Below are 15,000 nucleotides of genomic sequence, written 5' to 3'. Positions count from 1 at the left end.
CCTCTAACCCCTGACCCCTTTCCATCCCCCCTGCAGCAGAGTCCTATCGATATCATGACATATTCGTAACCTGTTCATAACACATTCATAAGCACTTATATCAACACCATGACTCCTGACCTCTAATCCCTGACCCCTTTCCTTCCCCCCTGCAGCAGAGTCCTATTGATACCATAATTAACCAATAAGGCACGAGGGGGTGTGGTATATGGCCAATATACCACACCTAAGGGCTGTTCTTATGTTGCGGAGTGCCTGGACACAGCCCTTAGCCGTGGTATATTGGCCATATACCACAAACCCCAGAGGTGCCTTATTACTGTTATAAACTGGTTACTAATGTAATTAGAGCAGTACAAATACATGTTTTTTCATACCCGTGGTATACGGTCTGATATACCACGGCTGTCAGCCAATCAGCATTCAGGGCTCGAACCACCCAGTTTCTAATAACACATTCATAACAGAATTAAGTCGTAAGAATTTGATTAAGAATCAGTCAATACATATGGATGGTGTTGGAATGTACAGCGGCCATTTTCCAGGCTATTTGGTGTGTTTTCTTTGTGCGTTGATCTTACCTTCTTTTGTATATAATGTTTCCTACGACCGCAAAAAAAAGAGATTCCTGGACATCAGAACAGGGATCACTAACCTCGATTTGGATGAAGAGTTCTACTTCAACGAGTCGGCCACGCTAGGACGTACTGCTCACCCAGGACAAGGCCCTAATCTCGGACACTCAGAAGAGAAAGAGACAACAATGTAGAGGCCAGTGTGGCACCCTGATGAAACTATGGAGACGAGTAAATAATCCTCCTCTGCCCTCTGTTCTATTGGAGTACAAATCACTGGAGAACAAACTGGATGCGCTGCGTTCGAGACTATCCTACCGACGGGACCTGAAGACCTGTAATTCAATGAACCATAAACAATTAATGAACATGCACCTGTGGAACGGTCGTTCAGACACTAACAGCTTACAGACGGTAGGCAATTAAGGTCATAGTTATGAAAAGTTAGGACACTAAAGAGGCCTTTCTACTGACTCTGAAAAACACCAAAAGAAAGATGCCCAGGGTCCGTGCTCATCTGCGTGATCGTGCCTTAGGCTTGCTGCAAGGAGGCATGAGGACTGCAGATGTGGCCAGGGCAATAAATTGCAATGTCCGTACTGTGAGACGCCTAAGACAGCGCTACAGGGATACAGGACGGACAGCTGATCGTCCTCGCAGTGGCAGACCACGTATAACAACACCTGCACAGGATCGGTACATCCGAACATCACACCTGCGGGACATGCGGGACAGGTACAGGATGGCAACAATAACTGCCCAAGTTACACCAGGAACGCACAATCCACCCATCAGTGCTCAGACTGTCCGCAATAGGCTGAGAGAGGCTGGACTGAGGGCTTGTAGGCATGTTGTAAGGCAGGTCCTCACCAGACATCACCGGCAACAACGTCGCCTATGGACACAAACCCACAGTCCCTGGACCAATCAGGATTGGCAAAAAGTGCTCTTCACTGACGAGTCGCGGTTTTGTCTCACCAGGGGTGATGGTTGGATTTGCGTTTATCGTCAAAGGAATGATCGTTACACCGAGGCTTGTACTCTGGAGCGGGATCAATTTGGAGGTGGAGGGTCCGTCATGGTCTGGGGCGGTGTGTCACAGCATCATCGGACTGAGCTTGTTGTCATTGCAGGCAATCTCAACGCTGTGTGTTACAGGGAAGACATCCTCCTCCCTCATGTGGTACCCTTCCTGCAGGCTCATCTTGACATGACCCTCCAGCATGACAATGCCACCAGCCATACTGCTCGTTCTGTGTGTGATTTCCTGCAAGACAGGAATGCCAATGTCCTGCGATTGCCCCCGAAGAGCCCGGATCTCAATCCCATTGAGCACGTCTGGGACCTGTTGGATCGGAGGATGACGGCTAGGGCCATTTCCCCCAGAAATGTCCGGGAACTTGCAGGTGCCTTGGTGGAAGAGTGGGTTAACATCTCACAGCAAGAACTGGCAAATCTGGTGCAGTCCAATGAGGAGGAGATGCACTGCAGTACTTCATGCAGCTGGTGGCCACACCAGATACTAACTGTTACTTTTGATTTTACCCCCCCCACACACACACACACACACACACACACACACTTTGTTCAGGGACACATTATTCCATTTCTGTTAGTCACATGTCTGTGGAAGTTGTTCAGTTTACGTCTAAGTTGTTGAATCTTGTTATGTTCTTCAAATATTTACAAATGTTACGTTTTCTGAAAATAAACCCAGTTGACAGTGAGAGGACGTTTCTTTATTTGCTGAGTTCAGATGTTTTTTTCTATGCATCTGCAAGACAGTATGGCAGCGTCAGATCAAGGGGGGAGGTGTGCGTCTCTATTAACAACAGCTATTGCGTGATCTCTGATATTAAGGAAGTCTTGAGGTTTTGCTCACCTGAGTTAGAATACCTCATGATAAGCTGCAAACTCAACTCTGGAATTGAAGCCAGTTCCACTGCTAATTGTCATTGTTGCACTCTAATCAGGGGCTGATTTAGACCTGTGGCACCAGGTGGGTGATTCCCCTCTAATCAGGGGCTGATTTAGACCTGGGACACCAAGTGGGTGATTCCCCTCTAATCAGGGGCTGATTTAGACCTGGGATACCAGGTGTGTGATTCCCCTCTAATCAGGGGCTGATTTAGACCTGGGAGACCAGGTGGGTGATTCCCCTGTAATCAGGGACTGATTTAGACCTGGGACACCAGGTGGGTGATTCCCCTCTAATCATGGACTGATTTAGACCTAGGACACCGGATGGGTGATTCCCCTCTAATCAGGGGCTGATTTAGACCTGGGACACCAGGTGGGTGATTCCCCTCTAATCAGGGGCTGATTTAGACCTGGGAGACCAGGTGGGTGATTCTCCTCTAATCAGGGGCTGATTTAGACCTGGGACACCAGGTGGGTGATTCCCCTCTAATCAGGGACTGATTTAGACCTGGGAGACCAGGTGGGTGATTCCCCTTTAATCAGGGGCTGATTTAGACGTGGGACACCAGGTGGGTGACAATTAATTATCAGGTAGAACAGAAAGCCAGCAGGTTCCGGACATCATAGGGTATCCCCTGCTGTAGACCATACTATTTACCCAGATAGTTTTCATCTATATTTTTTGTAGCTGTCTATTTACCATCACAAACCGATGCTGGCACTAAGACCGCACCCAGCGAGCTGTATAAAGCCATAAGCAAACAATAATTTTATTTAACCTTTATTTAACTAGGCAAGTCAGTTAAGAACAAATACTTATTTTACAATGATGGCCTACCCCGGCCAAACCCGTAACCCGGACGACGCTGGGCGAATCCTATGGGCCTACAGATCACGGCCGGTTGTGATACGGCCCGGGATCGAACCTGGGTCTGTGGTGATGCCTCTAGCACTGCGCCACTCGGTCCCAAAAATGCTCATCCAGAGGCGGCGCTCCTAGTGGCCAGTGATTTAAATGCAGGAAAAATTAAATCCATCTAACCTAATATCTACCAGCATGTCACCTGTGCATCTAGAGGCGAAAGAACTCTAGATCACCTTTACTCCACACATAAAGACGCATACAAAGCTCACCCTCAAATATGTCCATAACTCTATCCTCCTGATTCCTGCTAACAAGCAAAATCTCAAACAGGAAGTACCAATGACTTGCTCAATGCGGAAGTGGTCTGATGAAGCGGATGCTACACTACAGGACTGTTTCACCAGCACAGACTGGAATATGTTCCGGGATTCATCCTATGGCATTGAGGTGTTTACCACATCAGTTTGGCTTCATTAAGAAGTGCATTGACAACGTCGTCCCCATAGTGACCGTACGCACATACCCCAACCAGAAGCCATGGATTACAGGCAACATCCACACTGAGCTAAGGGCTACAGCTGCCGCTTTCAAGGATAGGGACACTAATCCGGACGCTTATAGGAAATCCCGCTACGCCCTTCAATGAACCATCAAACTTGCAAAGCATCAATACAGGACTAAGATCGAATCCTACTACACCGGCTCTGATGCTCATCAGATGTGGCAGGGCTTGAAAACTATCACGGAAACCCAGGCGCGAGCTGCCCAGTGACGCGAGCCTGCCAGACGAGTGAAAATTCCTTCTATGTGTGATCCTTTTCTCTCCAGATGGATTACCAGGACGCATACTCAGTGCATACGCTGACCAGCTGGAAAGTCTTCACTGACATTTTCAACCTCTGACAAAGTCTGTATGTTGTATTTGTATTCATTAGGGATCCCCATTAGCTGCTGCCATGAAATGCTTTGCTAGGCTGGTCATGGCTCACATCAACACCATCATCCCAGACACCCTGGACCCACTCCAAATCGCATTCCGCACCAACAGATCCACAGATGACGCAATCTCTATTGCACTCCACACTGTCCTTTCCCACCTGGACAAAATAAACACCAAACGTGAGAATGCTATTCATTGACTACAGCTCAGCGTTCAACACCATAGTGCCCTCCAAGCTCATCACTAAGCTAAGGACCCTGGGACTGAACACCTCCCTTTGCATCTGGATCCTGGACTTCCTGATGGGATGCCCCCAGGTGGTAAGGGTAGGCAACAACACATCTGCCACGCTGATCCTCAACACTGGGACCCCTCGGGTGTGTGCTTAGTCCCCTCCTGTACTCCCTGTTCATCCACGACTGTGTGGCCAAACACGACTCCAACACCATCATTGAGTTGGCCGACGACACAACGGTGGTAGGCCTGATCACAGATGATCACAGATGATGATGAGACTGCCTATAGGGGGAGGAGGTCAGAGACCTGGAAGTGGTGCCAGACAACAAACTGTCCCTCAACATGATCAAGACAAAGGAGCTGATTATGAACTACAGGAAACGGAGGGCCGAACAACGCCTCTTCCCCCTCAGGAGACTCAAAAAGATTTGGCATGGGCCCTCAGATCCTCAAAAAGTTCTACAGCTGCACAGTTGAAAGCACGATGACTCTCTGCATCACTTTTTGGTACGGAAACTTGTCCTTGGAGATCCTTTTTATGTCTCTATTTTGGTTTGGTCAGGGCGTGATTTGGGGTGGGCATTTCAATGTTTTGTTTTTCTATGATTTTCCATCTCTATGTTTTGGCCTGGTATAGTTCTCAATCAGGGACAGCTGTCTATCGTTGTCTCTGATTGAGAACCATACTTAGGTACCCTTTTTCCCACCTGTCTTGGTGGGAAGTTGACTTTCTTTATGGCACTTTGCCTTAAGCTTCACGGTTTTGTTTTGTAGTGTGTATTGTTTTGTTCGACGACTTTTTCTTAATTAAAGAACATGTACGCTCACCAGAGGGAGTGAGGACGGACCTCACTGGGGCTGAACTCCCTGTCATCCAGGACCTCTATACCAGGCGGTGTCAGAGGAAGGCCCTAAACATTGTTAAATCTTAGACTGTTCTCTCTGCTACCAACGGGATCCTGAAAGACAGGACCCTGAACAGCTTCTACCTACAAGCCATAAGACTTCTAAATAGTTAGTTAAATAGTTAGGTAAATAGTTAGGTAAATAGATAGTTAAATAGTTAGGTAAATAGTTAGGTAAATAGTTAGTTAGATAGTTAGGTAAATAGTTAGTTAAATAGTTAGGTAAATAGTTAGGTAAATAGTTAGTTAAATAGTTAGGTATATAGTTAGTTAAATAGTTAGGTAAATAGTTAGGTAAATAGTTAGTTAAATAGTTAGGTAAATAGTTAGGTAAATAGTTAGTTAAATAGTTAGTTAAATAGTTAGGTAAATAGTTAGTTAGATAGTTAGGTAAATAGTTAGTTAGATAGTTAACCAAACAGCTACCCGGACCATCTACATGTTTATCTCATCACAGACGCTGCTGCTTCTGTTTACTATGTCACTATATTCCTACCTATATGTACATATCTACCTCCATTACCTCGTACCCCTGCACTTTGACCCTGTACTGGAACCCCGTGTAAATAGCCAAGTTATCATGACTTATTGTGTATTTATTATGACTTTTATTATTATGTGTTTTACTTTTCTATTGTTTCTTTACTTTCTTTCTCTCTGCATTGTTGGGAAGGTCCTGTAAGGAAGAATTTCGCTGTTAGTCTACTGTCTCCTGTTGTTTACCAAGCATGTGACGAATAAAATTTGATTTGATAACGAGTTCATAATTGATTCATAACCCATTCATAAGCACTTAATCACCAACATGACCCCTGACCTCTAACCTCTGAGCCCTTCTCCCCCCCCCCCTCCCCCTGCAGCAGAGTCGTATCGAGGACCGCCTGGAGCGCCTGGACGATGCCATTCACGTCCTGCGGAGTCACGCGGTCGGCCCCTCCACGGGCATGCCCGGCGGGCACCAAGACATGCACAGCCTCATCGGAGCAGCGCACAACGGGGCCATGGGAGGACTGGGCACTGGGTACGGCACGGGACTACTCTCTGCCAACCGCCACTCAATCATGGTAGGAACCGTCTTCTATAACTGAAAAGATGTCCTCAATTCTGTAATTCTCCCCAGTGTTGTATCACGCACACAAGACAATGTTTGGGGCAGAGCAAGAATCAACATCACGCATATTCTAATGTTCTAGATAGATAGTGACATGATGAACAGGGGATAGAGAGTCGAAGTTGGAGAGGGGTAGAGAGACAAGAGAGAGAGAGAGAATGGCCGGAGAGAAAGAGAGCGAGACAGTGTGACATAGAGAGAGAGGGGGGGGGGGTTCTGTATGAACCCAGTCAGCACCTCCTCTTTCTCCCGGCTGCAGACTGGAGCAGAGCTGGACCTCAGGGTTGTCTTGACGATAACCTGACCTCAGGGTTGTCTTGACGATAACGGGACCTCAGGGTTGTCTTGACGATAACCACGTGTTAGTGGAGCAGGTCTTCTGGAATGTGCTACATGGTGATGCAATTGAAATAAGAACCCCTCGTCTCCCCTTCACCCACCCACACACACACACACACACACACAAACACACACAAACACACACACACACACACTGCTTCTAAAAGCAGTGGTTTTCCTGCATATTTGTATCAACAGCTTTTTAAGATCTATTCCCTGCACACTTGTTACCAGGGTGTTACTGGGGGTGTTACTGGGGTGTTACTGTGGGTGTTACTGGGGTGTTACCAGGGGTGATACCTGGGGTGATACCGGGGGTGTTGCTGGGGGTGTTACTGGGGGTGTTACTGGGGGTGTTACTGGGGTGTTACCAGGGTGTTACTGGGGGTGTTACTGGGGGTGTTACTGGGGTGTTACTGGGGGTGTTACTGGGGGTGTTACTGGGGTGTTACTGGGGGTGTTACTGGGGTGTTACTGGGGGTGTTACCTGGGGTGATACCTGGGGTGATACCGGGGGTGTTGCCGGGGGTGTTACCAGGGGCGTTACCAGGGGTGTTACTGTGGGTGTTACCAGGGGCGTTACCAGGGGTGTTACTGTGTGTGTTACAAGGGGTGTTACCGGGGGTGTTACTGGGGATGTTACCGGTGGTGTTACCAAGGGTGTTACCAGGGGTGTTACTGTGGATGTTACTGAGGGTGTTACCAGGGGTGTTACTGTGGGTGTTACCAGGGGCGTTATCAGGGGTGTTACTGTGTGTGTTACAAGGGGTGTTACCGGGGGTGTTACTGGGGATGTTACCGGTGGTGTTACCAAGGGTGTTAACAGGGGTGTTACTGTGGATGTTACTGAGGGTGTTACCAGGGGTGTTACTGTGGGTGTTACCAGGGGCGTTATCAGGGGTGTTACTGTGTGTGTTACAAGGGGTGTTACCGGGGGTGTTACTGGGGATGTTACCGGTGGTGTTACCAAGGGTGTTAACAGGGGTGTTACTGTGGATGTTACTGAGGGTGTTACCAGGGGTGTTACTGGGCATGTTACCGAGGGTGTTACTGGGGTGTTACCGGGGGTGTTACTGGGGATGTTACCGAGGGTGTTACCAGGGGTGTTACTGTGGATGTTACTGAGGGTGTTACCAGGGGTGTTACTGGGGATGTTACCGAGGGTGTTACTGTGGGTGTTACCGGGGGTGTTACTGTGGGTGTTACCGGGGGTGGTACTGTGGGTGTTACCGGGGGGGTGTTACTGTGGGTGTTACCAGGGGTGTTAGCGAGGGTGTTACCAGGGGTGTTACCATGAGTGTTACCAGGGGTGTTACCATAAGTGTTACCAGGGGTGTTAGCGGGGGTGTTACCAGGGGTGTTCCCGAAGGTGTTACCAGGTGTGTTACCGGGGGTGTTACCAGGGGTGTTAGCGGGGGTGTTACTGGTATGTTACTGAGGTGCTTCTGGGGGGTGTTGCTGCTGCTGTGTCTCTCAGAAGCCCTGCCCTAGGCCACCTCGCATGGCCAACTGCAGCCAGACCACAACGAAATAAAGGAAATACCATTCACATGCTGTCAGAGCTACTTTCAGCTCTCAGACCCAGCCACCTGCCCTATACCAAAGCCCTATACCCCAGCCCTATACCCCAACCTTATACCCTGACCCTATACCCCGACCCTATACCAAAGCCCTATACCGCAGCCCTATACCCCAGCCCTATACCCCAGCCCTATACCCCAGCCCTATACCGCAGCCCTATACCCCAGCCCTATACCAAAGCCCTATACCGCAGCCCTATACCGCAGCCCTATACCACAGCTCTATACCCCAGCCCTATACCCCAACCTTATACCACAGCCCTATACCACAGCCCTATACCCCAACTCTATACCCCAGCCCTATACCCCAGCCCTATACCCCAGCCCTATACCCCAACCCTATACCCCAGCCCTATACCCTAGCCCTATACCCCAGCCCTATACCCCAGCCCTATACCCCAGCCCTATACCCCAACCCTATACCCCAACCCTATACCCCAGCCCTATACCCCAACCCTATACCCCAGCCATATACCCCAACCCTATACCCCAGCCCTATACCCCAACCCTATACCACAGCCCTATACCGCAGCCCTATACCCCAACCCTATACCACAGCCCTATACCCCAACCCTATACCACAGCCCTATACCCCAACCCTATACCCCAGCCCTATACCCCAACCCTATACCACAGCCCTACCCCAGCCCTATACCCCAACCCCATGCCACAGCCCTACCCCAACCCTATACCCCAGCCCTATACCCCAACCCCATGCCACAGCCCTACCCCAGCCCTATACACCAGCCCTATACCACAGCCCTATACCCCAGCCCTATACCCCAACCCCATGCCACAGCCCTACCTCAGCCCTATATCCAAGCCCGATACCAAAGCCCTACCCCAGCCCTGGGTGTAGGGCGTACAGCCAAGCCTCTGACCCCTTTATATATTCCACACAAGGAGTTTAGGGGGCGGGGGGGACTCACTTGAAAACATCAAGGAGGATGCTGGTAATGTTTTCCATATTGAGGGTTGTTGGGTTTTTTTTCAACTTGAAACAAGCTATAAAGGCTGAGGCAGCTGTGATGCATAAAGGAGAGGACGGAGGGAGGGGGAGAGAGAGAGGATGGAGGGAGGGAGGGGGAGAGAGAGGGAAGGAGGGAGAGAGAGAGAGGATGGAGGGAGAGAGGGGGGGGGAGGGAGAGAGAGGGGGGGGAGGACGGAGAGAGGGGGAGGGAGGGAAGGAGGGAGGGAGAGAGAGAGGGAGGGAAGGAGGGAGAGAGAGATGGAGAGAGAGAGGGGGAGGGAAGGAGGGAGAGAGAGAGACACACAGAGAGAGAGGGAGAGAGAGACACAGAGAGGGAGAGAGGGGGAGAGAGAGAGAGAGAGAGAGAGAGAGAGAGAGAGCGAAAGAGAGACAGAGAGAGAGGGAGAGAGAAAGAGACAGAGAGAGAGGGAGAGAGACATAGAGAGAGAAAGAGAGACAGAGAGAGAGAAAGAGAGACAGAGAGAGAGAGAGACCTTGTTACACAAACATTCTCTCTCTCTGTCACTCTCGCCCTCTCTCTATCTGTCTCTCTCTCTCTCTGTCACTCTCTCTCCCTCTGTCTCTCTGTCTCCCTCTCTCTCTGTCACTCTCTCCCTCTCTCTCTCTGTCTCTCCCTCTGTCTCTCTCTCTCTCTGTCACTCTCTCCCTCACTCTCTCTCTCTCTATCCCTCTCTCCCTCTCTCTGTCTTCTTCCTGCTCCGCTCAATGTGTTTCCACTCTGTTCTGCACCTCCTTCTCTCCCTCTTTTTCTCTCTCGTTCTCTCTGCCCCTCCTTCCCTCCCTCTCTCTCTCCCCCTCCCACTCCCCTCCCTCCATCCATCCTCTCTTTCCATTACTGCCATACTTTAGTAACAGTCACACTGACACAAAAGGCACTTATACACTTATTTGTACATATAAACAACTCACAGTTGTGCTAACATACAACAAACAAACTGGCAGCATCTACTCCAAAAACACTTGTCCAAACAAAGGTGTGAGAGAGAGAGAGAGAGAGAGAGAGAGAGAGAGAGAGAGAGAGAGAGAGAAGAAAGGATGGAGAGCACCTGTGGCCAAGGCAGAGCTTGGAGAGGGGAGAGATGGGAGAGAAATGAGAGAGGGGAGAGAGGGGAGAGAGAGGAGAGAGAGGAGAGAAAGGAGAGAGAGGAGAGAGAGGAGAGAGAGGGGAGAGAAAGGAGAGAGGGGAGAGAAAGGAGAGAGAGAGAGAGAGGAGAGATGAGAGAGAGGTGAGAGAAAGGAGAGAGGCGAGAGAGAGGTGAGAGAAATGAGAGAGGGGAGAGAAAGGAGAGAGAGGGGAGAGAGAGGAGAGAGAGGAGAGAAAGGAGAGAGAAAGGAGAGAAAGGAGAGAGAGGAGAGTGTTGTGGTCTGACTCACTGCAGAGTGATTCCCTTCTTCTCACGCACATCCAGCCAGCTGTGCTGTCATTGTACTGTGTCGACTGGAGTACACTACTCTCCTCTGTACTCCACCTGGGGATCTGTCAACTTCTTCAGGGCTCCCGACTGGCGCAGTGGTCTAAGGCACTGCATCTCAGTGCTAGAAGCGTCACTACAGACCCTGGTTCGATTCCAGGCTGACTCTCAACCAGTACCATAGGGCGGCACACAATTGGCCCAGCGTCATCCGGGTTTAGCCGGGGTAGGCCGTCATTCTAAATAAATAAAAATTATTAACTGACTTGCCAAGTTAAAATGCACACACATAGCAAACACAGTAGAGAGGAGGAGAGAGGACCCAAGTATCTATCGAAACAGATTGGCTTCTCTATCGCTCAATCAACTCCTTGTCTCCTTGTCTCCTTCTCTCGCTCTATACTGTAGTCCCGCTCCTTCTATCTCCCTGTGCCTGCTAGCGTGGGAGAGAGAACCCTGCCATGTCCTCTCAGCACCCACAAGACCAGTGTTAGTGTTTCCTCCAGAGAAAGAGAGGTGGTGGTGGTGGCTGTGGTGTGGCAGCCATGTTGGTTTTCCACAGCTAATGAGGTTGTTTTCTTTTACTAAATAATCTGAGGCCTGTTGCCCTGAGTAAATACAGACGGGCATGGTGGAGGGTAGCCGTGACTGGGGTCCTGTATATTGAGTAAATACAGACGGGCATGGTGGAGGGTAGCCGTGACTGGGGTCCTGTATATTGAGTAAATACAGACGGGCATGGTGGAGGGTAGCCGTGACTGGGGTCCTGTATATTGAGTAAATACAGACGGGCATGGTGGAGGGTAGCCGTGACTGGGGTCCTACCTATTGAGTAAATACAGACGGGCATGGTGGAGGGTAGCCGTGACTGGGGTCCTGTATATTGAGTAAATACAGACGGGCATGGTGGAGGGTAGCCGTGACTGGGGTCCTACCTATTGAGTAAATACAGACGGGCATGGTGGAGGGTAGCCGTGACTGGGGTCCTGTATATTGGGTAAATGGGGGTCCTGGTGGGGTCTGAGAACTGCTACCATGGGATAGTCTCTGAGTACTGCTAACATGGGATAGTCTCTGAGTACTGCTACCATTGGATAGTCTCTGAGAACTGCTACCATGAGACAGTCTCTGAGTACTGCTACCATGGGACAGTATCTGAGTTCCGCTACCATGGGACAGTCTCTGAGTAATGCTACCATGGGATAGTCTCTGAGTACTGCTACCATGGGACAGTCTCTGAGTACTGCTACCATGGGATAGTCTCTGAGTACTGCTACCATGGGACAGTCTCTGAGGACTGCTACCATGGGACAGTCTCTGAGTACTGCTACCATGGGACAGTCTCTGAGTACTGCTACCATGGGACAGTCTCTGAGTACTGCTACCATGGGATAGTCTGAGTACTGCTACCATGGGATAGTCTCTGAGTACAGCTATCATGGGACAGTCTCTGAGTACTGTTACCATGGGACAGTCTCTGAGTACAGCTATCATGGGACAGTCTCTGAGTACTGTTACCATGGGACAGTCTCTGAGTACTGCTACCATGGGACAGTCTCTGAGTACTGCTACCATGGGATAGTATCTGAGTACTGCTACCATGGGACAGTCTCTGAGTACTGCTACCATGGGATAGTCTGTGAGTACTGCTACCATGAGACAGTCTCTGAGTACTGCCACCATGGGACAGTCTCTGAGTACTGCTACCATGGGATAGTCTGAGTACTGCTACCATGGGATAGTCTCTGAGTACAGCTATCATGGGACAGTCTCTGAGTACTGTTACCATGGGACAGTCTCTGAGTACTGCTACCATGGGACAGTCTCTGAGTACTGCTACCATGGGATAGTATCTGAGTACTGCTACCATGGGACAGTCTCTGAGTACTGCTACCATGGGATAGTCTGTGAGTACTGCTACCATGAGACAGTCTCTGAGTACTGCTACCATGGGATAGTCTCTGAGTACTGCGACCATGGGATAGTCTGTGAGTAATGCTACCATGGGATAGTCTGTGAGTACTGCTACCATGGGATAGTCTCTGAGTACTGCTACCATGGGATAGTCTCTGAGTACTGCTACCATGGGATAGTCTCTGAGTACTGCTACCATGGGATAGTCGGTGAATACTGCTACCATGGGATAATCTCTGAGTACTGCTACCATGGGATAGTCTGTGAGTACTGCTACCATGGGATAGTCTGTGAGTACTGCTACCATGGGATAGTCTGTGAGTACTGCTACCATGGGACAGTCTCTGAGTACTGCTACCATGGGACAGTCTGTGAGTACTGCTACCATGGGATAGTATCTGAGTACTGCTACCATGGGACAGTCTCTGAGTACTGCTACCATGGGATAGTCTGTGAGTACTGCTACCATGAGACAGTCTCTGAGTACTGCTACCATGGGATAGTCTCTGAGTACTGCGACCATGGGATAGTCTGTGAGTAATGCTACCATGGGATAGTCTGTGAGTACTGCTACCATGGGATAGTCTCTGAGTACTGCTACCATGGGATAGTCTCTGAGTACTGCTACCATGGGATAGTCTCTGAGTACTGCTACCATGGGATAGTCGGTGAATACTGCTACCATGGGATAATCTCTGAGTACTGCTACCATGGGATAGTCTTTGAGTACTGCTACCATGGGATAGTCTGTGAGTACTGCTACCATGGGATAGTCTGTGAGTACTGCTACCATGGGACAGTATCTGAGTACTGCTACCATGGGATAGTCTGTGAGTACTGCTACCATGGGACAGTGTCTGAGTACTGCTACCATGGGATAGTCTGTGAGTACTGCTACCATGGGACAGTATCTGAGTACTGCTACCATGGGACAGTATCTGAGTACTGCTACCATGGAATAGTCTGTGAGCACTGCTATCATGGGATAGTCTGTGAGTACTGCTACCATAGGATAGTCTGTGAGTACTGCTACCATGGGATAGTCTGTGAATACTGCTTCCATGGGATAGTCTGTGAGTACTGCTACCATGGGATAGTCTGTGAGTAATGCTACCATGGGATAGTCTGTGAGTACTGCTACCATGGGACAGTCTCTGAGTACTGCTACCATGGGATAGTCTGTGAGTACTGCTACCATGGGATAGTCTGTGAGTACTGCTACCATGGGATAGTCTGTGAGTACTGCTACCATGGGATAGTCTGTGAGTACTGCTACCATGGGACAGTCTCTGAGTACTGCTACCATGGGATAGTCTGTGAGTACTGCTACCATGGGATAGTCTGTGAGTACTGCTACCATGGGATAGTCTGTGAGTACTGCTACCATGGGATAGTCTGTGAGTACTGCTCCCTTGTCTGAGGGATTAAATTATGGATTTATGTATTTACCCAACGTCTGCCCGCTCCCTCTGAAATCAACATATTAATGAAAGACCACATTGAGCTTATTTAGTAGATTTTCAAGTGGGAACAGAATCGTATAAAAACATTAAGCGTTTCAACCGTAGCCTGAAGAAGAAAAATAAAGGATTTCACATGAATGAGTGTTGAGCTCTTGTTGTTGTAGGTCAGGGTACATGTTGTACTACTGATGTCTATTCCCTGGCTCTCTAGTATACTCCACTCTAGTCTACTCTAGTCTACTCTACTCTAGTCTACTCTACTCTACTCTAGTCTACTCTACTCTAGTCTACTCTACTCTAGTCTACTCTACTCTAGTCTACTCTACTCTACTCTAGTCTACTCTAGTCTACTCTACTCTAGTCTACTCTACTCTAGTCTACTCTACTCTACTCTAGTCTACTCTACTCTAGTCTACTCTACTCTACTCTAGTTTACTCTACTCTAGTCTACTCTACTCTACTCTAGTCTACTCTACTCTACTTTACTCTAGTCTACTCTACTCTACTCTAGTCTACTCTACTCTAGTCTGCTCTACTCTAGTCTACTCTACTCTACTCTAGTCTACTCTACTCTAGTCTACTCTACTCTAGTCTACTCTACTCTAGTCTACTCTACTCTACTCTAGTCTACTCTACTCTACTCTAGTCTACTCTAGTCTACTCTACTCTAGTCTACTCTACTCTAGTCTACTCTACTCTACTCTAGTCTACTCTACTCTAGTCTACTCTACTCTACTCTAGTCTACTC

General features: G+C 49.0%; 1 protein-coding gene across 8 annotated transcripts in view; it reads left to right on the top strand.

Annotated features, from left to right (window-relative positions):
- Window positions 1–15,000, top strand: part of LOC139408269 (transcription factor 4-like) — a 397,078-nt gene that overhangs the window by 320,271 nt on the left and 61,807 nt on the right. For all 8 annotated transcript variants that reach the window (XM_071151957.1, XM_071151961.1, XM_071151958.1 and 5 more), the window contains one exon: window positions 6,303–6,506. In XM_071151957.1, coding sequence (XP_071008058.1) covers window positions 6,303–6,506 — 204 coding nt within the window. The remainder of the gene's footprint in view (window positions 1–6,302; window positions 6,507–15,000) is intronic.

Source organism: Oncorhynchus clarkii, chromosome 5, assembly GCF_045791955.1.
Source record: "Oncorhynchus clarkii lewisi isolate Uvic-CL-2024 chromosome 5, UVic_Ocla_1.0, whole genome shotgun sequence".
Classification (NCBI taxonomy): Eukaryota; Metazoa; Chordata; class Actinopteri; order Salmoniformes; family Salmonidae; genus Oncorhynchus; species Oncorhynchus clarkii.
The sequence above is the reverse complement of the archived record's forward strand: the minus strand, read 5'-3'. Positions and strand labels throughout refer to the sequence as shown.